The 27,893-nt window shown below is 28.5% G+C and overlaps 1 protein-coding gene and 1 pseudogene across 1 annotated transcript; one reads left to right on the forward strand and one right to left on the reverse strand.

Annotated features, from left to right (window-relative positions):
* Positions 1-1,064: 1,064 nt before the first annotated feature.
* On the reverse strand, positions 1,065-27,816 carry LOC130975838 (zinc finger BED domain-containing protein RICESLEEPER 1-like). Its single transcript, XM_057900567.1, has 3 exons — positions 27,473-27,816; positions 26,360-27,276; positions 1,065-1,264 (listed from the first exon to the last, which is right to left on the reverse strand). Exons 1-3 carry the CDS (start codon positions 27,814-27,816, stop codon positions 1,065-1,067), a joined length of 1,461 nt encoding a protein of 486 aa, XP_057756550.1.
* Positions 8,493-8,683, forward strand: LOC130978495 (small nucleolar RNA U3; annotated as a pseudogene).
* Positions 27,817-27,893: the final 77 nt, after the last annotated feature.

Here is a 27,893-nt window from a genome sequence, read left to right on the forward strand (position 1 = left end):
TACATACTGAATTACAAATACATATTAAAAATAAATTAAACTACACATATATTTATATATAAATACATTAGTGACTAATTTTAGTAGCTAATTTTAATGTACAAATAGTATTTTTTATTTATTCATTAGATAGATTAGGTTATATATTGGTACTTAATTGCTTGATGCTTCAATTTTAAGTTATGTTTAAGTTTGTGGCGATGAGAAAATTAAACAAGTTAAATCAACGGATTCATTTCAAAGTTGCTTTATTGATTAGATGTCGCTTCGCTTTGAAAAAAACAAACAAACTTACATATTCAAAGAAGAATAAAACGCATTGTCAAATAATTGATAACAACAAAATGGTTATTGTTACGGGAAAGAGTTAACCTAGATTTTTATCATGGTTAGTTTGAGAGAAGACATCGCATAGTGGCTTTTCAATCTGGCAAATTATTTCGACATTCAAATTAGTATAAATTAAAGTTTAAGAGATATAAACATTAATAAATGTTGAGTATTCTCAGAATTACCGTTGGAATAAATCAAAAGATATAAATTTCGTTAGTAACATAATATTAGCAAATTTTTTATGTCTAATAATAATTTTTATCAAATTTAATGATGGAATATAGTTAGTATGAAAACAAAATCTTTTGGATGTTATCATTGAAAATTTTTCGACGGCAACATTAGTGTCATATTGTACGTCTCCCCGTTATTTTACCAACAGATTAATTCGATGGAAATGTCGATGAAAATATTTTTATTTTTATTTTTTAAAAATTGGTTAGACTATTACTGTTGAAATATTTCGACAATAATTTTAACGGTAGTATTTTTTATTTTTTAAATAATCTTTTCCAGTCCATCTATAATGTACCTTAATAATTCATAATTGAAATAATGTTTTAAATCTGATGTAAAATATCAAAAATATAAATTACACATACGGAATGATAGTAACTGATATATATATATATATATATATATATATATATGTAAAATAATGTTAACTATATTACATTCTTTACAAAGTTTCTTAAAGAAATACATATAATAGAACTATGTATACATTAATTCTAATCAGATTCATCATCTTCTTTCTCTAGTTCACCATCCATCTTTTTTGAGGTAGTTTTTTGACTATCATCAAACACATTTTTCTCTTCTTCGTCGCCATCGATCCCGTCTTCTTCTTGAAGATCGTCGTCCTCTGGTGGAAGTGCGTCGACATCTAGTCCAAGGTCAATGATGTCATCATCCATAACCGTAGACCTAGCTAAGGGTAATCAGATCACCGATATCAACAAACATTTTCAAAGGAGTTGGATCGTCAATTTGATAAGGTTCCTGACCCTCTGTCCTATCATCAAACCCGATGTGGCCTCTTGACTTAGTATTAACCACAACCACCCAACTAGACTTACATGAATCCAAATAAGGCAAATAGTATACCTATCGTGCATTTTGAGGTAGAGTAAAAGGATCGTAGTGCTTATATTTCCTAATTACATTAACTTCAGTGATATTGTAGTTCTTGTGCTTTTGTGTTTCTTGTTGCGAACTTAGATCATACCATTCCCATTTAAATACACACGCCTTGTACATAGTGTGACAAAAATACTCTAATTCAATTATATTATGCAACACACCAAACTAATCAGAATGACCCATCTAAATTTCACAAACCCAAAGTCTGGTGTTATTTATTTTCTTTTCAATCGACACTGTAAGGTATAGAACCAATATCTATAAACATTGTACCGGGTAACTAGTAGCCTTATTTATTGAGTCCCAACTAAGTGAAACTAGTTCCAAATCTGTTGTGTCAGTTAGCTGCACGCTAATGTATTCTCTGAATCAACGTGAAAACTGTTCAACGAGGTATCCGAATTTGTCTCTTGAAATAACCTATATGATAGAATAGGATAACGAAGTTTTAATTAGATTAAGAAGTTATTATCTTTCTTTTTGTAATATTTACGAAGATTTAAAAAATTCACATGAAATAGGGTAAAAAAATTAGAGGCGGACGAAAAAATTCGACGGTAAATAGTTACCAGCGAGGTTTATGCCGTCGAATTTCTTCCGCCGCTAATTCTAACGGTAAATAGATTACCGACGAATTTTTTTGGTAAATCCACCGGTAAATTCGATGATATCCTGCGAATTTCTTGTAGTAAAGTGAGGGGAGAGGGTCCTGCATTTAAATTTTAATCCAATTTTACCGTCGAATTTATTGCCAGATTTTTTCGACGGTAAATCACGAAACGACGCTTTTCATTAAATTGTTATACTGGCTTATTATACCGACGAAAAATCCGTCAATAATATTGGTGCTGTTGAGTTATATTTTTGTGCTAACAATTACTCTCCATTTTATTGACAAAAAATCTCTTTTGATAGTAATTTTTTATGATGACGAATTTTTCTTTTTTTTTTTTGGAAAATTCGATTGTGAATTTGTCGATACAATTTAATGTAAAATTTAATGATAATTACGATAGTACTCAACGTTTTTTTTTATAATAAATGTTAAGATCCCGCTAGGGAGACAATGAACTATTTGTATAATGTGTACAATGGGCTATTGAGTTACAAAATGAAGATTCCATATACTATCTACAATGGGCTATTGAGTTACAAAATAAACATCCTCCATACTATCTATAATAATCATCCGAGTACTATGGATAATAAATATTTTTCCAAAAAATTAAACTGATTTTGGGGTTCACCAAAAATCAAACTCTTGACCTTTCGGATCTAGCGCTCTAATACCATGTCATGATACCACTCATCTCAAAAGTTTTAGCTGATGAAAAAAGATAACACTAATAGTTATATCTCTAATACTCCATAAACCTCCATTATACACATTGTACAAGTATTTCATTGGCTCTTCATACTTTTTCTAAATGTTAATACTAGGGGTGTTCAAAACCGATCCGGACCGAGCTAAACCGATCAACCGAACCGAAAAAACCGAAAACCGAATAAACCGATAACCGAAAAAACCGAAAAAAATGAATTTTGCAGTTTTTTTGCGGTTCGGTTCGGTTTTCGGTTCTGCCCAGAAAAACCTTAACCGAACCGAACCAAACCGGTGGTATAAAAATGCCTTAAAAAACCAACCCCTCCCCCAACCCCAAACAGCCAAACCCCAATTCCCCTGCCTTGAGCGCGAGTCCTGAGCCCTAACCCCACGCCTCCCACCCCAAATCGAAAACTCTCAGTCTCAGCCTCTCACAATCGCGCTCTGCCGCTCTCCTCTCAGAGTCGCACTCTCCTCTCAGAGTCGCGCTCTCCTCGGTCGCGCTCTCCTCTCTACAATGGCGCTCTCCTCTCTCGGCGGCGAACCCACGTTCCTCCCAGTCTGCCACCACGTTCTTCGCGGACAAAGAACCACGAAGCCCCAGCCACAGCCTGAACGACCCTCGCACACAGCAGTAGCAGCCTAGCAGAGCGCGACCCTCATCCCTCGCACCCAGCGCCAGCAGTAGCAGAGCGCGACCTTCATCCCTCGCACCCAGCAACACCAATTACCGATTCAAGTCTCCCACCCACTGATTCAACACAGCACCTAGCCACCCACCAGTCACCGATTCAACATAGCACCCACGTTCCTCCTAGTCTCCCACCCAGCCACCGATTCAAGTTAGGCATGGAGCCCGAGTCACCGAGTCAGGTATTGTTTACTTTATTGCTTACTTGCTGACTTGTTGATTCATTGTTAATCTGGTTAAATTATACTCAACATTGGTATTGTTTACTTTAATGCTAACTTGCTAACTTGTTGATTCATTGTTAATTTGGTTAAATTACTCAAAATTGGTATTTTTAACCCGATTTTGTTACTGACTTGTTGTTTGTTGATTCATTGTTTGCTGTTTGTTAGGCAATGTTCTGTTTGTTGAATTACTTTAATCATTGATGCTGACTTGGTATTGTTGCTGGTTAAATTATTGTTGCTGTTTATTGATGCCGACTGGCTGATTTTGTTCTGTTTGTTGAATTGTTTGCTGACTTGGTATTGTTGCTGGATAAATTATTGTTGCTTGCTATTGATGCTGGCTTGCTGATTTTGTTCTGTTTGTTGAATTATTTGCTGACTTGGTATTGTTGCTAGTTAATGATTTATTTTGTTAGGTATTGTTGCTGGTTAAATTATTGTTGCTGGTTATTGATGCTAACTTGCTGATTTTGTTCTGTTTGTTGAATTGTTTGCTGATTTTGTATTGTTGATGGTTATTGATTTATTTTGCTAGGTATTGTTGCTGGATAAATTATTGTTCTTGTTATTGATGCTGACTTGCTGATTTTATTCTGTTTGTTGAATTGTTTGCTGACTTGGTATTGTTGCTGGTTATTGATTTATTTTTCTAGGTATTGTTGCTGGATAAATTATTGTTGCTTGCTATTGATGCTGGCTTGCTGATTTTGTTCTGTTTGTTGAATTATTTGCTAACTTGGTATTGTTGCTAGTTAATGATTTATTTTGTTAGGTATTGTTGCTGGTTAAATTATTGTTGCTGGTTATTGATGCTGACTTGCTGATTTTGTTCTATTTGTTGAATTGTTTGCTTACTTGATATTGTTGCTGGTTAAGTGGTTATTGATTCATTGCTGGTTATTGATTTGTTTATGCAATTTGATGTCAGTTTAGGTGAAAATATGGGCGACACTGGATTGTCGCCAGTTCCTCTGCCGAATGAATCAACTAGCATCAGATCTCCAAGTGCATTGCCTGCTGTGCCAGCTCCTCATAGAAACACAAGGAAGCTTGCTAGTAGAGGTCGAGGGAAAACTTTGTGAACTTTTAAACTTCTTTAATTGTTGTATTTGAATTCTTTTTGTTGTTAAATTTCATTAGACCAAGACTTTGTTAGCTATTGTGTATTTATGTTGGTGGATTTCAATGTTATGACTTTGTGAAATAGTACGTTATTATTTTTTTTGAATTGATTAAAAAAACCGAACAAACCGAACCGAACCAAACCGATTTTAATTGGTTTGGTTTGATTCGGATGGCTTCGATAAAAAAACCGAACCAAACCGAACCGCAGTTTAATTAGATGATCGGATCGGATGACTTTTTCCTTAAAAACCGAACCAAACCGCACCGCGAACACCCCTAGTTAATACCTTCTGCGTATATTATTACAAAGTTATAAAAATCGGAGCGATGATCAATCGATCGAAAGACTATGTAAATGAGGCAGTTGACTTGGTCTTCAAGAAATCGATCCAGGATTTGTTAACAATGATAGGTTATGTTATGTGTGTAGGTAGAGTAGGTAATATGTACTGTGTGTTTGGATTATCAAAGATGAGACTATCAAAGTCGTCTATCTATGCAATATTTCAGAATTATGTTTAATTAATTACTTCTCTTATTTGTTAACCTAGAGGATATATATAGAGAGATATTTAATTTGTATAAAGTATATTTATCATATTTAGGATCGGAAGAATAATAAATACATAACTATTTTTTAATTTCGTTGTATTAATTTATGTTTGTTTACAGATATAAGATACCAAATTAAAAATATATATAGTGATACACAATTATATTTAATAAATAAAATATAGACAAAAATATTATATTTAAAAATATTAACAAAGTTTTATAAAAAAATTAATTAAAATTTTTTAAATTATTTAATTATAAATTCGATAAAATGATAGAGATGGACGGAATTATATATATATATATAGTTGGAGAAGATGAAGAGAAGAATTACATACTAATAGCATAAGCGCTAAATTTTTTGCTTTAATTCTATCTTTTTTTCCCCCTTATTTTCTAACAAAAGGATGTGCTTATAATTGTTATGAATTTCTGAAAAAAACCATGTGGCAATGGCGATACACTGATCCTATATGGCTATATATGTCCTTCCAATTTTAAGAGCATAAAATACAGTGGCTCTGTGTATACCATCCAAAAGCCAAAGTATTATTTGCCAAAACTATCTACTAAGAGACAGCTCAACTTTAGCTTGGAATTTTTTAGTTTTTAGTTTTTTTTTTAAGTTGAGTTAATATAATTTTTAAATAATTTCGCGTCATCTTTAATTATTATCGCTTCCGTATGTATGTTGACAAGCAGAAATATATAGTTCACTCGTAGGAGATATATATTGGTTTTTAGAAGGAATGATTTTATGATATCGTATGAATTTTAATGAAAAAATAAAATTTAATTCTTATTAACTTATTCTTTTAAATAAAAAAGTTAATTTTAGCACAAGATAAATATATACCTGTACATGATCTACGCTTTAGGCAAAAAACCCTCTTCTGTGAGGGGATGTATAAGAGATGGCTCTAAGATAAATATCCATATTTACGCAAATTAAGTTTTTTTTTAAATATTCTTCATAACTATTCACTAGGTAAAGGATATGTATTTTGATTCTAGCATTTTTTAAATTTTTTAAAATTTATTTTTAACGTTTAATTTAGATTAATTTTATCTTTAATATATATTTTAAAACAAATTAAAATTTATTTTTATCATTAATATTTTTACAATAAATTCCGCTAGAGAGTTAATGGAGTATTTGTACAATATATATAATGGGTTATTTATTTAGTTCAATATGAGTTAAAAAATGAACATTCAAGATAAAATACTACTAATTTTTCAAACACAATACATCTATACTATCCAGAATAACCATCTGAATACCAGAGATAATAAACATCTGATATTCTACTAAATTGAACATTTTTATACCTTATTATACACATTATACAAATATTCTATTATTAACTCCCTATACTTTTTCTTTTACAATTAACAAATAATTAATTTTATTTTTCAATTATATTCTATTCTTATTTCTAACATTAATTTTAAACATAAACATATTTCCAATCCTAATCCACTCCAAATCCCATCAACGTAACCAATAAGCACACCACCACCCTCATCCTTTTTATCATTGTTGTGGTTACCAACACCACCCTTATACTCACCTATCAAACATGGATACTTCTTAATTGTTGTATCTATTTGTTGTTCACATTTTAGATATAACACTTATTCGATATATATGTCTTTTGTATTTAATAAAAAATATAAAATATATTTTTTTTAAATATATTTATACATACTTAAAGACTTTTATCATATTAAATTTTATTCTTAATATATATTTTTATAATAAATTTAAAAATAATATATATTATATTAACGTATAAAATTATTTTAAATATTTTATATAATTAAAAAATTAAAAATAGTTAAAATACATTATTTATTTTTTTAAAAAATTATATATATATCGTATTTCCCTATTTTATAAAAAATAAAAATTTACGTATCGTCGTGTTGTCATGTTCTATGTCCATACGTCATAAACACTCATTTTCGCGGCTGCCTCCCTTCACCCCCGCCTCTCATGGTCATCTTTTCCCTTCTTAATCAATTATTTGGGGACTTCATTTTGTTGATGTTGACGGTGGTGCGGTGGGTGGCAATGGTGAGATGCGGTGGTAAGGTAAAATGTTAGGTAGCTATGGGTGGTGGCAATAATAATGGTGAGGAAGTACGGAGAGCTTAGGTGGGGTAGGGACTAGGGAATTAGGGTTAGGTAGGGTTTCTAATTTAGGATATTCTAGAAGATTAGAGTTAAGTAAGATTAATAATAAATTAAAAAAAATAGTGTTTACTTTTAATATATTGATAGTAGTGTAACGTGTTTTATATTTGTGTAATCATAATCATCTTTTTAGATGATTAATTATTTATATAATTAATATAAAAAATAATTATTTTTGTTATTATAATATTATGTAATTATATATATGTACATATAAAATGATTTTATATGTACAGTATATTAAAATTAAATTCAATAAATAGAATAATTATAGTTAAAGGTGAAATTTAAAAAAATGTTAACTAACTATTAATCGTAAAAATATCACCATTAAAAATAAAATAAAAATATCTCAAATATTAAAAATAAAATTAAACGTATTTTAAAATAAAATAAAAAACACTCAGGACAAAAAAAATTGGTGAATCTCGTTTTTATTGTTAAAAAATATTTTTTATTTTATTCATAAATATTTTTTAAAAAGGTAAATTCTAGCCTACCCTTCATATAATAACATGTAATTTACCTTCTGTGACATGTCATCTTTTAATTGGTTGCTATGTTAACTATGGTTAAATTATTGGTAATTAAATTATAGCCCAAAGTGGGTGATTATGTAATTAAATACTTCTAAATTTAATTTCAATGCCATCCAGAAATCCCATATCATCATCACCATCACCATCATCATCATCATCATCATCATTATTTTCATTTTCTTTTTCATCTTCCCCTTCTACACTATCATCATAAAAAGCCATCATAATCGGTTTCACGTTCTTAAATTTTAAGATTTTCTGAATTTCGCAAACGTAAACTTAGTCTCACCTGAGCTAGGTTCACAAAACAAAAGCAATTTTTATAACTAAGCACAAAGAACACAAAACACAGAACACGACCTTACTTGAACAGGATCTGTTCTATAGGCTCGTACATCTGTATCCTTGAGTTCTAAGAAGACTTTGGTTGAACTATGACCGTGAGGTTAGAGCGTGATTAATTGTTCCAAAGCGCATGCCATCTGAACGGTGGAGGATCGTTCGCGCTACAACCTTGTGGTCGAGATGGTCTAACGGTGTTCTGTTCTGGCAGACTCAAATATTTTTTCCTTGGCCATTTAATTAGTTATTTTCTCTAAATACTTAGTGTTTGTTTGGATTACAGTTTGCAAACAGGAGTTTGAATAAAATTAATTTTGCAAACTTGATTTTGATGAAAAGTAAGTTTGTATTAAGTGATTTATGTTTGGCAATATTTATATCAAAATGAATTATAGTAAAATAAATGTTGTTTGGATTACACTATTCAAAATCACTTTTAGATACAAAATTACTAAAATAGACATCAACTTAAATAATTTTTGTATATTATTTTAATTTAGATATTTGAATAAATGTTATTAATTAATTCTATAATAAAATTAATATTTATACACTAAGATAAAAATAATATATAAAAATTGGCAAAATATACTTTTAATTAAAACTAACAAAATATAAATTTTAGAGAGTACTAAAAATAATAAAAAAATTAAATATTTATTTTGGTAGTAATTGAAATAAATCAAAAAAATTTATGATATTTTTTATACAGTATATTTTTAGTACTCTTAGTACTCTTTTTTAGTATGTTATAATTTTTTATTATTATTATTTACAATTAATTTTTTGTTTAATTTACTTTCTTAATAGGATCAATATATTATATTAAAAAAAATAAAAATAATACAAAAAAATTATAATTATAAAAGTGTATAATATCAAATAAATAATTAATAAAAAAATAGTAAATAATAGAAAAAGATAGTTCATGTAAACAAAAATAATATAAATAATACAATAGTATGCATAAAGAATAAAATTGGTAAAAAATAAATAAAGATTGAGTATTGATGGCTAAAAGCCCGTTGGTGAAACGCAGAAGCTTAAAATTGTTGCTTCTTGAAAACGTGGTTTTGAATGCAAAATCACTTCTGCGTTCATGAATAAAAAATTTGCCAAACCAAAAATTACAGCTTTCAAGATATCTAAACGTACTTCTTCTCTTTGAACGTTGTAACACCCTACCACACAGGGCCTTACGCTTAAGTCGTAAAGCAGAGGTGGCAAGGTATTACGACCTCTAAAAGAAAATGATATCTACATAGATATAGTTGGGTGAAATCATATCTAGGAGCCTTGAAGAACAAGCTAAACAAATTGATAAACAGAAAATCGTGACACACTCGCATGGATATTCGTAAAACGGACAGGTAAAATCGAAAGATAACTGAACACATATATATACATATCAGAGTTCCAAAACTCAGATAGCAAGCTCCAGACTCGACCTGCGAAGCTAAGGCCGACCAGAGTATATAATTATGTATATATACAACCCAAAATAAAACTCAAACCACAAAATAAACCTCTGTATCTCCAAGTCGACCTCTAGGAGGGACAAAACACAAAATATACATGCGGAGATTCTATAAACATATATACATAGCCTAAAACAAAATATGACAGTCCAAAAGACAGTTCTTCGCTCGTAAGGAGGATACTCAAATGCTCAACGAGGTGTCTCTCGACCTGCATCTGAAAAACAACAACATAGTATGAGATGAGAACCGGAGGTTCTCAGTATGGTAAAGGTGCCCGCATAGTTAATATAAAAGGTCTCGGGAAAGCCAGAGGCATTCCTAAAACTTCGACACTCAGATTTCAGCTTAAGAATTCAACTAAATCGGAAGTTAGGTAAATTGTCTAAGGTATTCTAGTTCTAAATCTAACTTTAACTTAATACTTCACTTTCTGACTCCTCCAATCCTCCGAGACATTGGTGGAACAACCTTCTCTCCTCACACCTTCGTCAAGAGGAATTTCCCAAAAAAACATACACATACAATTCAAGCAAGGAAAACACAGATAGAGAAGCATTTACAGCAAGTAGAACAAGTAGCAGATAAGCGGAATTAAACAGTTAAACAAACCAAAACAATGCACGCTCAAGCAAACAAACAAATGCATATGATGTATGCCTGTCCTATGGCTGATGAGTCTCATCTGTCGGTTATACAGCCAACCCGACAAGTCCTGGTAGTTAACCATTGGACAGTCCCTCTGTGCGCGCATCCCCAAGCTCAATAATATTATTCCATGGAGTTAAACTCCAAGCTCGAATATAATATCTCATGGAGTCACACTCCAAGCTCAATAATATAGTATTCCATGGAGACGAACTCCAAGCTCAATAATATTCAATATTCATATTTATATGCATGCCCATGGGAGAATCCGGGGAGTTAAAGTGCCCGGTCACATCTTGCGACAGAGGGTCAACAAATAGTCTCAAATACACAAGCCACATAATAACCTCTTTCTTTGTAAAATACCACCTCAAATCAAACTCCAATTCTTATAGAAGTTTTGGCAGTATCTCCTCTAAAGCTCGAATTTCTGCCACCCTTCAAGGGTCCCAACTATCAAATCAAACACCTCTCAATCCTTTAAATCATTTCCGGTAACAAATTATTTCAAAATCAAACAAATACCAATATTAAATCTTTTCCCAAAACCAACCAACTTCAATAGCAAATTATTAATAACAGCTAAACCACATATATTATACCATATACACAATCAATCAATTATTCACTCAGTTCATTCCTATCTTAAGGTCATCTAGCCTAAGTTTTCACGTGACATTAAACATTAACTACGAGAAACCAAAACCATACCTTCGTACGGAATCAAAATATTCAAAACTCTGGAAAAACTTTCTGACCGAGCTATCGAAGAAGAAAACGTCCAGAATCGTCTTTGCCTCCTAAAACTCTCGTTAGCCAAATCCAAAGAAAAGAGGAGCTACGTCATTGTCAACTTCCACTAATCAAGAATGGTGTCAACGTGTAGAAGAAGAGGTTACGAATACTCTTACCGGATTAGATTTTTGATTGGAGTTACAGATTTCCAGAAATCGAAGCCGGAAGTTTGGAAGAATTTACGTTTTTTCCCTTCGTTACGTTCTCCCCTCCCTCTATTACGATATTCACGTATATATGTTTATATATATATGACCGTCTTGGCTTTTTTTTTTAATTATTATTATGTATAAACCGCCTTAGTTTTTTTATTATATAGATGCCATATATATATATATATATATATATATATATATATATATAACACGTAACCTAATGCATAATGATAATAACAATATATATGTAATCTGAGGCAAAGTTTAAACCACTTTTTATCTCCTATGCTTTATAGCTAATAATAATAATAATAATAATAATAATAATAATAATAATAATAATAATAATAATAATAGTAATGCCATGAATATGAGATATATATAAACTTATAATGCAATTTAATACTTACGGTAAGTATATATAATAATAATAATAATAATAATAATAATATAAATTTGATTAAATTTAAATTATTATAAAATTAGTTTTATTATTGATAATAAAAATATTTTTTTTTTAAAATAAAGAACTCTAATTTTTATAAAATAAATTATAACTTATTTATATTTATATTTTTAAAATTGAGGGTTGCTACAAACGTGATTGCCAAACACACCCTTATTTCCTGGTTCATCAAAATATGGAACACCCAATAAATTGATTTTTTCTTTCAATTTCAGAGAGAAATGGGACTGGGGTAAATTGAATTTTTACACAATGATAAAAATATAACTTTATTTTTTAATGTTTATAGAAATTATATATTTATCTCTCTTATAAAAATATTTAATTACAAAATTACTCTACTTTAGTTAACATATTAACTCTTATTGAGTTAAATTAACTCAAACTAAAACTAAGCATCCAATTAAAACATGTCACGTCACGAGGGGTAATTTACATGTTGAAATAGAGGGGGTTGGGTAGAACTCACCTTTCAAAAAACATAGTTTAGTTTTACTTTTATTGTTAATATATTATTGTAACTCCTCAGTCCTCACAATTCACTTTATACATGTAGCTTTCGCTTTCTGCTTTGAGTTCGAAGAACAGAAGCTCTAACTCTAACTTTACTAACATCATTATTATTCGGAATCTTTTTTCGTTTTCACCTCTTAGAATTTTTGGATATGGAACCGTGCATCACGTTTAAATTCACTTTAGGGTATTTGAATGCAAAAAAAAGACAACAATCTATTCCATTTTATTCTCACTTTTCTGATCATATAGGAATTTTTTTTATGTCCATTCCTAAAGAACTTTTCGAGTTTCATAATAATCATCATAGATTGCGAAAAAGATTATGCAACGGCAAAAATACGCACCTTCTTCAATTCTATATTTAAAAATGATGATCTCACAAAGCCACCAATAATTGAAAAAAATGAAAAATCCTACGTACATACTCTTATCATCATCATCAATTCATCATCATAATTCATAACTGGATTTATTATATAATTTAATTTTCATATATATTAATGATGTCTAAAATTTTTTTATATTATTAAAAATAACTATTTTTAAATTTAATATTTAAAAAATTATTTAAATACATAAATTTAATTAAATAATTATATAAAACTATTTATGATGTATCAAAATTAAACTCTTAATTATATACATCTCTTAGATTTATAAATGTGACATACTACATTAAGTATTAAATTATATAAAATTATACCAACAAAGTATTGGTTGGATGAAAGGACATACAAGAAAAATTAAATTTCCGACAATTAATTTATTTATTATAACTGTTGCAAAATAATTTTTTAGTGAAGTACTTTAGACTTTAAAAATGATTCTAATTATGAAAATTTTCAGAATAATTTTTTATGAAATAGTAATTGTAAACAAAAAAAAATATAAGTATCTTTAAAAAATAATTATAATGATTAGGACTAAGATAAGTATATAGTAAACATCTGTTTTTTATTTTGTTTTTGATAAAATATTACTACTTTGTATTGATTGCGTGTTTATAACTACTTTGTATTGATTATGCCATATATTGGTATACCTCTTGAGGATAAATAATAGAAAATAATCAAAGAATAAAAAATAAATTAAATGATTGGACGTCTAATTTTTGAATTTTTTTTAATATGTAAATATTTTGTGGTTGATATTTTTTTCCCCTCTCTCTAGTAGGATCGGTTTCTTAATTAGCAAAACAATAAGAAATTAAAATCCAATCCGACAAGAAGATAGCTGGAATATGGTAATAATCACCCTCATATGTATAGAATTTATTTGCCTTTATAGGATATATACGGCTACAACTAAGTGCTATATGTCTTTTCATTTTATTTTTCAAATGTATAATTAAGTTGCTATATACATACTCCCATAAATATATATATGTTGGAACCATATATTAATTTGTGTGGTTGTAATAATAGTGGCGATTAGTATGTTGGAGTATAGTTCATAAATGAGTCGTAGTTAGCCTATGTATGCTAGAAATTGGGACCCATTATATTGTATGGTCCTATAACTATGATTAATACAAAAGAGTAAATAACATGAAAATGAATGTGCATGTGTCAATAAATGCGGTATTATTAATAGGAATAAACATTTAAATTCATCTAAACAAAATTTTGGATTGAATATTTTATTTTTAACAAATTTATTAATTATTTTTTAGAAGTTTTAAAATTGTTTTTATTAAATAAACGGGCCTTTTTATTATTATTAATAGATACTAATTTTTTTATAAAGGAATTTTTGAGAATTTAATTCTATTATAATAAAATTTGTTTGAAATTTATTTGTCTAACATAAATTTAAAAAATTTAATTAAAAGTAACGAATAGTTTAATCTATCTAACAAAGAATAATTCTTAAAATCTTATTTATTAAAAACTAAAACATTTAATCTAAAATTTGTAAGAATTAATATAAATAAATATTCTATTAATATTATTTAGTAGAATGGGATATATGCATGCACGCGCCGACGAAACAAAACAAAATATATATAATTAGAGACCAGAAGGAACCTTCCATCGATGCAAACAAAAAAGGGTTCCCCACCATTCACATATTTTCATTCTTTTGAATACACGAAATGACACGAGATAATTGCTATGGAACCATCCTTGTGTTTCTAATTAAACCCGTCTTTGAAAAGTTTGATAGAGAAAGAGAAGAAGAAATTACTCTAAAGAACAAAAAGGGTACTACTTTTATGTATATTGCTATTACTATAAGATCAATTCTTCAAGCACTATCACAAGCAAAGAGGGAAAAAAATATTAAAAATTAAAAATATTCTGCTCCGCAATTGTGTTTTTTCAAAAGTTTAATTTCAGCTTTATTTAGTCGTCGTCGTCTTCGTTTTATATTTAAAGGGAAATATACATACCTTGTTCTTTTACCAAAAAAATTTATTGTCAGGTAGAGACATAAATAATTACACACTAAATATCTCTTAACATATGTATGTAAGTAAAACAATTTATTAATTATATATTTAAATTAGTTTTAATTAATAAAACTACGATTTAATTGTAGTTAGAGCGTTAAATAGGATTGACAGTGGGATGAATAGGGACGTGTTTTTGCTATTCGACCTCGTTTCGCATTCTTTTCACTTTTCTACTATCCGTCTCACTTTTATCTGCGAATAATAAATTATTGTATCCTAACCCACTCTATAGTTAGGTATTCGTCCCTATAAAAATTAAATAACATTTTAATTTTTTTATATTTATATATAAATTAAAGTAAAAACTTAAAATTTATACATAATCAAAATACAAATATAAAATTCATACCATGTCAAATAACTTAAAATTATAAAAAACTGTCTAATCATTACAAATTTATATTTTGTCTTCCATTCACTTTCAATTTTCAAACGATCAAAATACTCTCAATAAACACTCTTAATATTCGTCTTATTATCACATTTATAGGAGTTAATCTTTCTAAAGTTAAGACATTATTATTTGTTGATTGTGAAATTTTTGAAATTGGATTATATAGTATTACTTTAAACTTCAATTTCATTATCATTAGAAGCAATATTGTTACTTTATTTGTGTGTCTTTTTTAACATTATTAATTATGAAATAGCCTTAAAGAACTTACATTAAAAAAATTAAAAAAACTAAACAAACTATATAGAACATTTAAAAAAGATAGATTTTATACATCACATATTTAAAAAAAACTATTATTAACACTATTCATATGTATTATTAGCTTTTGTCCATCAAAATTCACAAATTTAAACTTTATTATAAGAAATTATTTTGTATTATTGTAACAACCGTGCTTTACGATGAGTCCCTAGACATAAGAAAAGTATCACTAGAAAAAGAAAATATTTTTACTAAGGTAATTAAATTAATGAATACTTATGTTGCATATATTAGAAAAATCACAGAAAAACTACAATCACAAAATTACAAATATTAGTATAAACTATAAAAAAAAAACTACAATGATAAGAACTATAAAAAGTCTCTTAGTTTCAATCAAAATAAAAAATGAAAAACTATAATCAGACACATAAACAAAATTACAATCAACAAAAGGGTCTAAAATCAATTCTAAAAGATAATAATGGTTGTTAATCGTCGCAAAATGTATTTGCCGTTAAATATAGTTTAGCAGCGATTATTTCGACGGCCATTAAAAACCACCACTAAAAATTTACTGGTGTCTTTACTATCAGCGGTCGACCAACCGTTGCAGAATATTTAGTGACGGTTAGAAAATCGCCGCCATTCGAAGTTCTAACCGCCGCCATCTGTCGTCTTTGTTGTAGTGACAATATATATATTAACAAAATTGTAGAATTTACTGGCGGCCAAAGAGACAAAGTAAAGGGGTTTTAGTGTCGGACTCACATGCAATGGGATGGCCAGGTTCACAGTGACGACAACCAAGTGATGAACTTGTGGAAGAAGAAGAGGAGAACTTAGATCGACCAAGTACAGACTCAAACTGTGATGGAAAGAGAGAGAGAGGGGCTGAGCAACGACGGCGAGGGACTCACCCGCGGAAGAGACACCGAAGTAGTTAGAAGAAAGGGGCTCACTGCAGCTAGCGACGGCGAGGGGCTGAGTAGTGACGATGAGAAACTGAATAGTGACGGTGAGCAGGGTTAGGCCAGTGGGCTGCGGAGAAGAAGAAGACTTTGGTTTCTTTGGGAGTCTGGGTCGATTAGTGAATTTCTAAATGGAGGCACAAACGAAAATCCCAATCCTTATATATATATATATATATATATATATATATATATATATATATATATATATATATATACTCCTATACGAGTAGGGGCGAATACATAAACCTGATCCAGTCCTGTCCCGAATTGGGTTTAAACTCATTCTGATTAAGTATAGGCGGCAGTGGCGGAGCCACGTTATAAGAAAGGGGGGCAATGCCTCCCAAAAACTTAATAAATTGTATGTATAAGTTTTTAATTTTTTAGTTTAGCCCCTTTTGAATTTTTTTTTGTTTAATTTATATTTTTCATGTTGGCCCCTTCCAAAAAATTTTTTAGCTCTGCTCCCATAAGCGGGTCAAACACTCGCAACTAGTTGACTATGCTTTAAATTGCCGTAGGTTTTAAAATAAACCACAACTATTAGACGCATGTGTTATAGTGATATGCATAGAATAGGAATTACATGAAAACTCTTGTATACATAGCCTTGGAGAGTCATTCACACACGTACCACAACGTTCATAGTAGATTCTTGATTTCTTTATTAATAGGCAATTGGTAAGAAGAATTAGATTTTACAATAGGCATAGAAGAAGGATGTCCAAATCTTTTATGAAGGATGTCCAAATCTTGTATGATATACATCTAAAGAAGTGCAAATTGAAACAAGAATGGTAGGTGCAATCGGAAGAGTAGGTATTGCTTTAGAAATAGTGACACGTTCAAAAAATGTACATTCCATGCTCACCACTGCCCTGGAGAAGCACTTAATGTCTTCTTGTACGCAGCGGATTCAGTTTGAGATGCCTCATCATCGCTGCTTGCATTGTAAATCTTGTTCATAATAGATTGTTGATTTATTTTTTGAAGACTGAGTCAACTACCTCACACCATCTTTGCAAGGTGAAAATTCAGGTGCAGTTGATTTCATGTGAAATTAATAGCTGAGAACAGTTAAATAATTTGACTAATTTACTAAATTTTCATCTAACGACCCTCAGTTATCAACTTTACGTAAAGCTAACTGCACCTAAATTTCCACCTCTTTGTAATCCTAATATGGGGAATATTAGGTAAACAATGACCATTTTAAACAATATAAACAACCACCAATCAAATAAAAATATACCACACCTTAATTTAATGCTACTAATAATTAAACTAATAATATATGCGGATGAAGATATTAACATTAAATTTTGTACCTCTTAAATTTTGACTAATATTGACTTGAACATGGAGTAACTTATCGACTGAAATGTCACTGTTTGATGTCTTCTCCCAAATTAACCCAGCTAAAAATCTAGGTTAACTCTCTCTCGTAACAATAACTGTTTTGTTATTATTGGTGGTATCAATTATTGACAATGCGAATCAAGTTATGTTGGTTTAGGGATTAACTCACTAGTCCGTTTAAGTAAGTGTTGGGAGTTTGAATCCCACTTTGTATTGTGTATGCAACAACCCATTAGCTAGCGACAAATCCGTTATTAGCCTGTTGGACTTAGAAATATCGTGGAAAACCAAAATTATTGATGACCATGCGTTTTATTCTTCTTTGAATATGTATGTTTGTTTATTTTTTAGCGACGCGCCACATCTAATTAATGAACAAAGCAACTTTGAAATGAATCCGCTAAAGATAACCTAAAATTGAAGCATCAAGCAAGTACTAATATATAATCTAATCTATCTAGCTAATTAGTTAATACTATTTACTATAAATGATTAATCATATATGAGAAAGACAAAGAGGAAAAGCGAAAGTGTAAACCCACCTTTATCAGTGCAATAACTAATTAATTAACTTTAGATACAATACTCATGCTAAACGACATTAATTCTTGTCACCATGTATGTGTTTGTATGAAAAAGCCATCATTCACCACCTTTTAGCATTTTACGTTGATAAGATTCCTCTACTATATATAACGAGGAGTACTAGGTAAACAATGACTATCTTGAACAACATGAACAATCACCAATCAAATAAAAATATACTACACCCTAATTTAATACTACTAATTAAATTTATTCTTTTAACCCTATTAATTCACATTGTTTACACATTGTTTAAAAACGAAAATGTTTAGTAACCAAAGAAAATCAACCAAAAACAGCTATAACTTGCCTTATTTAGCATTTATTAATTGTCTCGCATTAATGAATGCTAAATAAAGCAAGTTCTGGCTGTTGTTTTTTTCTTCCTAGCATTACTCGTTCAAAAATATTGTTAGTTACCTGTACTTTTTCATATATAATAATGGGGCAACATTTTTCAATCAAACACCTTATCTTCTATTTCGAGAAAGCTAATTACAGTAAGTAATAGTTGAATGTTTATTTTGGATATGTACAAAATATATATATATATATATATATATATATATTTTGAAACTAACTTTTAATTAATCAACTTTAGTTAACTTATATTTTAAAATTTATAATTTAAAGTGTAGAATTATAAATTTATATTTTAAGATGTAAAATTTTATAAATTAAACAAAACAACTTTAAAAAAAATTATGTTGGTCGAAGAAAATATTAGTTATCTAACTGTGATTCGTACATTTATTATTACAAAAATAATCAAAGTAAGTAGACATTTTAAATTTTAAAAATATTAATAAAATAAAAACTGATCTTAAACTGACAAAATAAATAACAAAAGAATAAGAGTATTCATTTGTTTTCAAAAAATATAAGTTAATTATATTATTAGTATTATTGGAATAAGGGTAATAGAAAGTTGAAATAAAAAATAGAATTAGTGATTTTTTTTGTTTTTTACGATATTTTTCAATTTGATAAATCAAGAACTAATTTACTGGATTACTAAATTTTATTTAAAAATTTACTATTAGCCAATAAATAATAACTGCATGCATAATATTGTGTATGGATATATATAAACCCAACCACTCAATATTTCAGATACAAGAAGTCTATAAAAATTGGTAAACTAATCATAGAAAATAATAGTCTCAACCATAACTTAATACTCTAAGTCCTAATAATTGGATCCAAATTTCACATATATGCATATATATGAACACTATCTTTGATGGCCACTCAAATTTTGTATCGGCGTGCTATACGATTGTGACATTTTAATTTATATTTCTTTGCTCCATGCTTCTATCATATGAGAGTAAATTTTCATAGTAGTTTTCGAGATTGATGTTGTGTATGAAAATCGTTCTTGAGATTTCAATTGCATCAATTACATCTCTAAAATTAGAAAAATTACACTATAGTAATTTCTGACCCGTTTTTGTTAACGACACGCTAACGTGGCTTGATGATGTGGATCTCTGGTGACACGTGTCACCTCATGGTTTAGCCACGTATAACGATACGATGACGTGTCGGTCAACAATACGTGAAATGCTGACGTGGATGGGTATGTCACATGTCAGATTATGCCACGTGTTGCAATGCTATTTGTCCAGGTATCATCCATTATGTCATTGTTACATGTGCACCAAATTGGTCCTCTTACTTTGCATCAAATGACTTATTTTAGTTCCTGAAATTGAATGCCGTGCACTAAATTTTGTATCGACGTGCTATACGATTGTGACATTTTAATTTACATTTCTTTGCTCCATGCCTCCATCATATGATTATAAGAAGACACTGCTGATAATGTTGCGAATAAATATCTATTATTAAGTGAAAAGGGTAACTAATGAGAAGTTATTTATGTTTATAATTAACTTCAAATAAAATTGTCTTCACACACACACTATATACATATAAATAACGAACGGATTAAAATGCATAAATAGCTAGAGATATTGTTATTAAATTACAAAAACCTCTATTATTATATTGTATTGTATAGTCATTGCATCAACAAGGTCATCATAAAACTATCATAGTCCACAACCGTGCTTAGCTTGGCCCATATTATTATATTGTATAACCAACTTCTCCATTTTTCATAATTAACTAGTAGCATTACTTTAATTTGAGAAATGAAGATATATATCTTTAGGTATATTTCAGTCTCCATGGCAGGACTTTGATAATGACTAGTGCATGTTTAAATTAACCTCTCAACGTTTGTTAGTTGTACATATTGTGGCGGTACATTATATTTTTGGTCATAGGTTTATTTCAGAAAAGAACTTGTGTTTTCAGTGTGCCTGCATCATTCTTAGCTTTTGCATATAACATTATTTGTATTTAGGCTAAAATATTGTTTTAGTTTTTAGTATAAGACTAAACACTAATTTTATTTCTAATGTGTAAATCGTCTTACTTTTAAATATTTATGTCGTTTTATATTTGTTTTTTAGTCATCAAATTAATTTGTTTTCTAAAAATACTTTTTATATTATTATCTTTTATTATTCTTTTGTCAATTTTATTTCCGAATCACTATAATTATTATTACTAACTATGATTATCACACTATTGTAACTTCTTAAAAAATAGATGATAATGAAAAAAATAATAATATTTTTAAAAGAGAAAAATAATTTTAATAATAAAATAAAATGAAATAATATTTTTGGAAAAAAAATAAAAATTTTAAATGTTACAAATAAAATTAAAATTTAATGTTTAAGACCTAAAATAATAATTTATCCTTTATATTTATATATATACACGTTTGAATAATGGCTCTCCCACGCCCAATTATTAGAAGTTGATTTCTTGAGATTCCAATATGGTCCTACGAAGTGTTATATATAGTAATATATATATGCTCAACATATATATACATCTCAGATCACAAGTCTTTATTTTGTATATCAATAAATGGTCTCGGTCTCTGCCATTGTCACGTTGATACGATCTTTGTTGTCTGCGGCATTATTCTTTACATATTCCCCAATTTATCAATCTACTACAAGGGAGGAACTGAATTGCGGCGGTTTTTCTAAGCTTTCGCAGCGACTTACAAATTACTAACGGCTTGTGAACTGTTGCTTTTTAAAATGTGGAGATTAGAATTTGCACCAATTTTTCTGGTGTAATCGTCGCTAAATAAATAAAATTATATTTTGTCTTTATGATTTTGCTCCGGAAATAATTGAACTAATTAACTAGCTAGCTTAAAAATCTATAACATACAAAACGTTGTATATATGTACCGAGTTATACTACGTGTACACCAAAATCAGCCACCTGTATAAAATACATACATATTGAAATATAAATACACATTGAAAATAAATTAAACCACACATATATTTATACACAGATACATTGATGACTAATTTTAGTAACTGATTTAGTATACAAATAGCATTTTTGATATATACCTATATATTAATTCATAAGATATAACAATTTATATATACTTTCACTTATCGGTTTAACTTTTAAAAATACATAATTTCGTTAATATGTTATAAATGTTTTTATTATGATATAAAAGTCTAAAATTTGACCCATCAAAAAAATTTATTTAAACATAAAACATGGAAAAAAAGAATTTTGTGCAAAATTCACATAAAGCCTAACAAAACCAACTATTACTTAAGGTGCGGTGTAAGATATATTTTGTTTGAATTAATTTCATAGTACAAATCTACTGTGTGTATATGTTTTTAACACACTTTAATAAAAAAGAATTGAATTATAATTAAGATATTAACTTTGAAATGAATTATATATATGTAACATAAGATCGAATTGGATTAATCTCTAAAATTAATTATCTTTAGAATTACAATATTGTAATTGTTTTTAAAACAAATTATTTTTCTTAGTTGAAATAATTCTATGGTCGTTATCGTCGTCGTCGTCATATATATACATGTGGAACAAGATCAATCATTCTTTTAATTTGTATTATTACGTAAAAATAAAATCATATCGGCGAAGATTATTTCTCTATGTCATTATCACCATATATATTCCTTTCTGCGATTAGGTCAAAGTTTGGTTAATCCAATCCCTTACCCACCTTATTGTACAAATGTTGAACAAAACGACAGCTTCAAAAAATTATGTTATTAACATATGTTTTTTATATTGGAGAATGCTAGGAGGACAATAATTTTGTTGAACAATATAAACAACTACCAATCAAATAAAAATACACTACACCTTTAAATTAACCTTCTAAATTTTAATATTAAAATAATCATCCGTACACTAGTAAAATGAACATCCGATATATCTATTATTTACATTGTTTAATATTTTCATTGTTCACCTATACTTTTCCTTTTATATTTATCAAATTAAAGAGCTCATGAATCAATCATTCTTTTCATGGTAACTACGGTTAGCAACACAAACACTACAGATTCTTAACATATCTTCTTGTCAATGAGAAAAATAAACAATATTTCGTTAAGTGTTTTCCGAATTTGAGTTAAGATACTACATAGGGGTGTACATGGGCCAGACCACATCGGGTTTTGCCTGACTCAGATCCGACCCGAAATATAGACCGGGCCTAATTTTTAGATCATAACCCGACCCTAGACTCGATGAAACCTATGCATCTTTGAGCCGGGTGAAAATCGGATAAAAACCGGATCTTTAGCATATAAAATTCAGTCAACCATTATCTAAAATTAAAGGGTTATGCTATGGTGCTGAAACAAAATTTTTTCAGCACTTACTGAAATGAGGTGGTGATAAAGAGAGTTAGACACGTATTAATATTGTTGTTGCAGGAGCAGACACAAACGCAGAGTAGCGCAGTGGTACAGGAATTTTGTTGGAAGTATTAAACAGTTGTTAATAGTTTAAGGAAGATAACTTTTTTATTGGTTTTTATTATCATTAAACATGGACATGCTGTTTTTATTTTATAGTTGGACCCAGTTATTTGAAAAATGAATCGTTGATAAAAAATTATTTTGGGCCATAATAATAATAATAATAATAATAATAATAATAATAATATTATTATTATTATTATTATTAATAGTTAGACCCAGTTATTTGAAAAATGAATTGTTGATAAAAAATTATTTTGGGCCAAAAAATAATAATAATAATAATAATAATAATAATAATAATAATATTGGAATATGACATGATATTTAGAGCATGTTGTAGTTATTTGTAGTTTTGTACATAAAAATCAAATAGGATCACGATAATGTTATCATAGTAATAATGAATTAAAATTATAAATTCCAGTAAAATAAATAATAATAATAATAATAATAATAATAATAATAATAATAATAATAATAATAATAATAATAATTAAATCTTAAATCCTTCTATTATTTTATCTTTTTTTACAAATTTATTAAACCTTAAAACATAATTTCTTAATTAAGAAATTATTTTTATTGTAAAAAATAAATCACATAATTTAAGCACATGTATGAAAGTATAAAATAAAATAAATAAAATTAATTAAAAAAATAATAAATAAATTGAGAAAAATATGTTCGAAAAATCATAAACCCTAGCTGCTAAATTCTAATCCCTAAATTCTCAACAACAAACTCTAAACCTTAATCCCCAATCCAAAATCCCTAAATTCTAACTCAAATCTTATACCATAAATTTTAAACTACAAATCTAAATAAAAAATACTAAATAAATAACCTTTAACCATAAATTGCTAATTCATAAATTCTAAAGCATAAATCACAAGTTCTATTCTATTAACAATAAATATTAATTTCTTAACTCTAAATCCTAAATAATATCATACATAATAAAATATTAATAAAAATTTTTGTATCACTTTTTTAATTAAAAATACTAAAACTTTAATATTTATTGTATATAATCTTTTAAATTAAAATTTTCTAGAAATTTAAAAAAAAATATTTTTGCTAGTATTTTGTGATTTGATAATTTTAATATTTTCTTTTTTTATAAAAAAATTGAAGAGCATAATAAATACAAAGTAATTAATGAGTCATTCAAAGTTTAAAAGAATAGTAAATTTTTAAGAAAATAAAACTAAAAGAAGAATATATATAGGATTTAAAAACAATGATAATTCATTTAATAAATTGATTGAAGGCTAAAATTATGTATATGTCCTGAATAAAAATTAGTTATATGTCTATTCTATGTTAATGTATGTTAGTCTATTCACATAATTTAATTTGTATGGCCAAAAAAAAAATAGAATGCAATTTATGAAAATTATAGGTATACATCTATAAATGATTTTATGACTACTAGCTAAACAATAGAAGAAGATTTTAGATTAACTTTAATATTATTTAATAAATCCTTTGAAACAAAATTATCCTCACATAAAAATTAGAAAATCGTTTACTCATTACAATATTAGATTTGACATTTTGAAATATTAGGTTTTAGTATAAATTTTTTAATTTAAAAGATTGTATACAATAAATATTAAAATTTTAGTATTTTTAATTAAAAAAATGATACAAAATATCTTTATTAATATTTTACTATGTATGATATTATTTCGAATTTAGAGTTAAGAAATTAGTGTTTATTGTTGATAAAATAGAAAGTGTGATTTATAATTTTGAATTTATGAGTTAGCATTTATAGTTAAAGGTTATTTATTTAGTATTTTTTATTTAGGTTTATAGTTTAGTGTTTATGGTATATGATTTAAGTTAGGATTTAGAGATTTTGAATTGAGGGTTAAGGTTTAGAGTTTGTTGTCGAGAATTTAGAGGGTTTAGGATTTAGCAGCTAGAGTTTATAATTTTTCGAACACATTTTTTTTAATTTGTTTATTATTTTTTTATTAACTTTCTTTATTTTATTTTAGACTTTTATATATATGCTTAAATTATGTGATTTATCTTTTATAATAAAGATAATTTCTTAATTAAAAATTTGTATTTTAAGGTTTAATGAATTTGTAAAAAAAAAAGATAAAATAATAGAAGAATTTAAGATTTTATTATTATTATTAATTTTTTTTATTTATTTATTTTACTGGGATTTATAATTTTAATTCATTATTACTATGATAGCATTATCGTGGTCCTATTTAATTTTCATGTACAAAACTACAAATAACTACTCCATGCTCTAAATATCATGCCATATCCAAATATTATTATTATTATTATTATTGATCGATGGTTCACTTTTGGAATAATTTGGTCCAACTACAAAATGAAAATAGCATATCCATGTTCAATGACAACAAAAACCAATAAAAAAGTTATCTTTATTTAATTATTAATAACTACTTAATATTTCCAATACAACTCCTGCTACTACTGCTGTTCTGTAATTTGTGTCTCCTCCTGCAATAATAATAGCAATATGTGTCCAACTCTTCTTGTCACCACCTCATTTCAGTAGGTATTGAAAAAATTTTGTTTCAGCACCGTAGCACTCGCCAAAATTAAAACATAACCACAATCAATACTAATATTGTCTCATAACACTAAATAGTTAAGTCACAAACAAATAACACAAAACATTACACACAAGTCTTGTTCTTCCTAAACATAGAACTTTAACTCATAGTCTTTATAACACAACATTAACCACAGAAGAATAGTCATCCATCAATTGCTATTAATGTTGTCAACTTGTTTCTTGTGATGTGGATGCATTAGTAAAACCTACAAAATACAAATTACAAAATATATAAAATTATTCATTTTTATATAAGAGATTATTAATTCAAATAATTAAGTCACAATAATAAAAAAATTATAAATGTACCTTCAACAATCTTCTGACTACTATCAAATTGATCAAACTCTTGATCTCCAACTTCTTGTTTCGAAGGGCACAACCAACTTTGAGTGCATATCAAAGCTTCGGCCATTAATGGTGACAAAGAGCTGCGGAAGACATCAAGCACACGTCCACCAGTGCTAAAGCATGATTCAGAAGCAACGGTTGAGACCGGAATACCTAAGACGTCACGTGCTAAGAGAGAAAGAACTCTGTATTTTGAAGCATTCACTTTCCACCAAGCCAATATATCAAAATTCTCATCTTCTACAGTATCTTCGGCCAGATATCTCTCCACATCTGACTTGCTATCTGCATTAGCCTTCTCTCTTTTTTGCTTTTTCCACATATTCACTCTATTTTCAGAAACTCCCTTAGCACCAGTTGAGACTTTAGTATTATCATCCAAGACATCTCTAGATGAACTTCCACCATCCTCCCTTCCTTTATCATCTACAACCTCCTTTTCATAAAACTTATATAAAGTCTCTAATGTTAATTTAACAAAACCAGTCATATTAGTAGACACTTCTTTGTCATAAACATCCTCCAAACACCAACAGAGATAATCTAATTTATAACGAGGATCCAATACAACAGCAACAAGTAACAACGGATTAAATTTGTCAACAGGTCCCCAATATTTATGATATTTAGTCTTCATAGAACATGCCATAGACCCTAACAATTCAGAATGACTTTGGCTCCAAGATGTTAATTGAGAAGCAATAGATGCAATTTCATGAAAACATTTGTTTGATGTAACATGCAAAGAAGAAGAGAAACTCAAAGTTATTTCATAAAAGATTCTCAAAAACTCAATGAATAATCTAGCATGTTGCCAATCAAGTGCTGTAGGTGGACCAACTTTCTTTTTTCCCCCACTATCCTCTTCAAACCATCTAAAAAAATCAGGTTCTTGATCAAAAAGTCTATCAAAAGCTTTTTCAAATTTTTCAGCATGTTCCAACATTAGATAGGTAAAATTCCACCTATCTAGTTGGAACATCCAAGCATACAAGACTTTTAGATTCAATCAACTCAGCCTCAATGCAGTCTTTAAATTTTTTAGTCCGTTGAGGAGATGACCTAACATACCTGACAGCATTTCTAATGCTTTCAATTGAAGTTTGTTGCTCCTTAATTCCTTCATTCACTATCAAATTCAGAACATGAGCGCAACATCTCACATGCATATACTTTCCTCCACACACCAACCCACCTCTTGCACCTAATTTCCTTTGAAGGTAAGTGATAGCTCCATCATTCGAAGTTGCATTATCCACTGTGATTGTGAAGACTTTTTCAATTCCCCACTCTCTCAAGTATTTCTCAATTTCTCTTCCTACTGTATCACCCTTGTGGTTCTCAATCTGGCAGAAATTTATAATTCTCTTTTGCAACTTCCATTCTTCATCAACGAAATGTGCAGTCAAGCTCATATAACTATAATTCAGATTTTATGTCCAACAATCTGTTGTCAAGCAAACCCGAGCACATGACTTTGCCAACCATTCTT

This window comes from Arachis stenosperma, chromosome 4 (genome assembly GCF_014773155.1).
Source record: "Arachis stenosperma cultivar V10309 chromosome 4, arast.V10309.gnm1.PFL2, whole genome shotgun sequence".
Classification (NCBI taxonomy): Eukaryota; Viridiplantae; Streptophyta; class Magnoliopsida; order Fabales; family Fabaceae; genus Arachis; species Arachis stenosperma.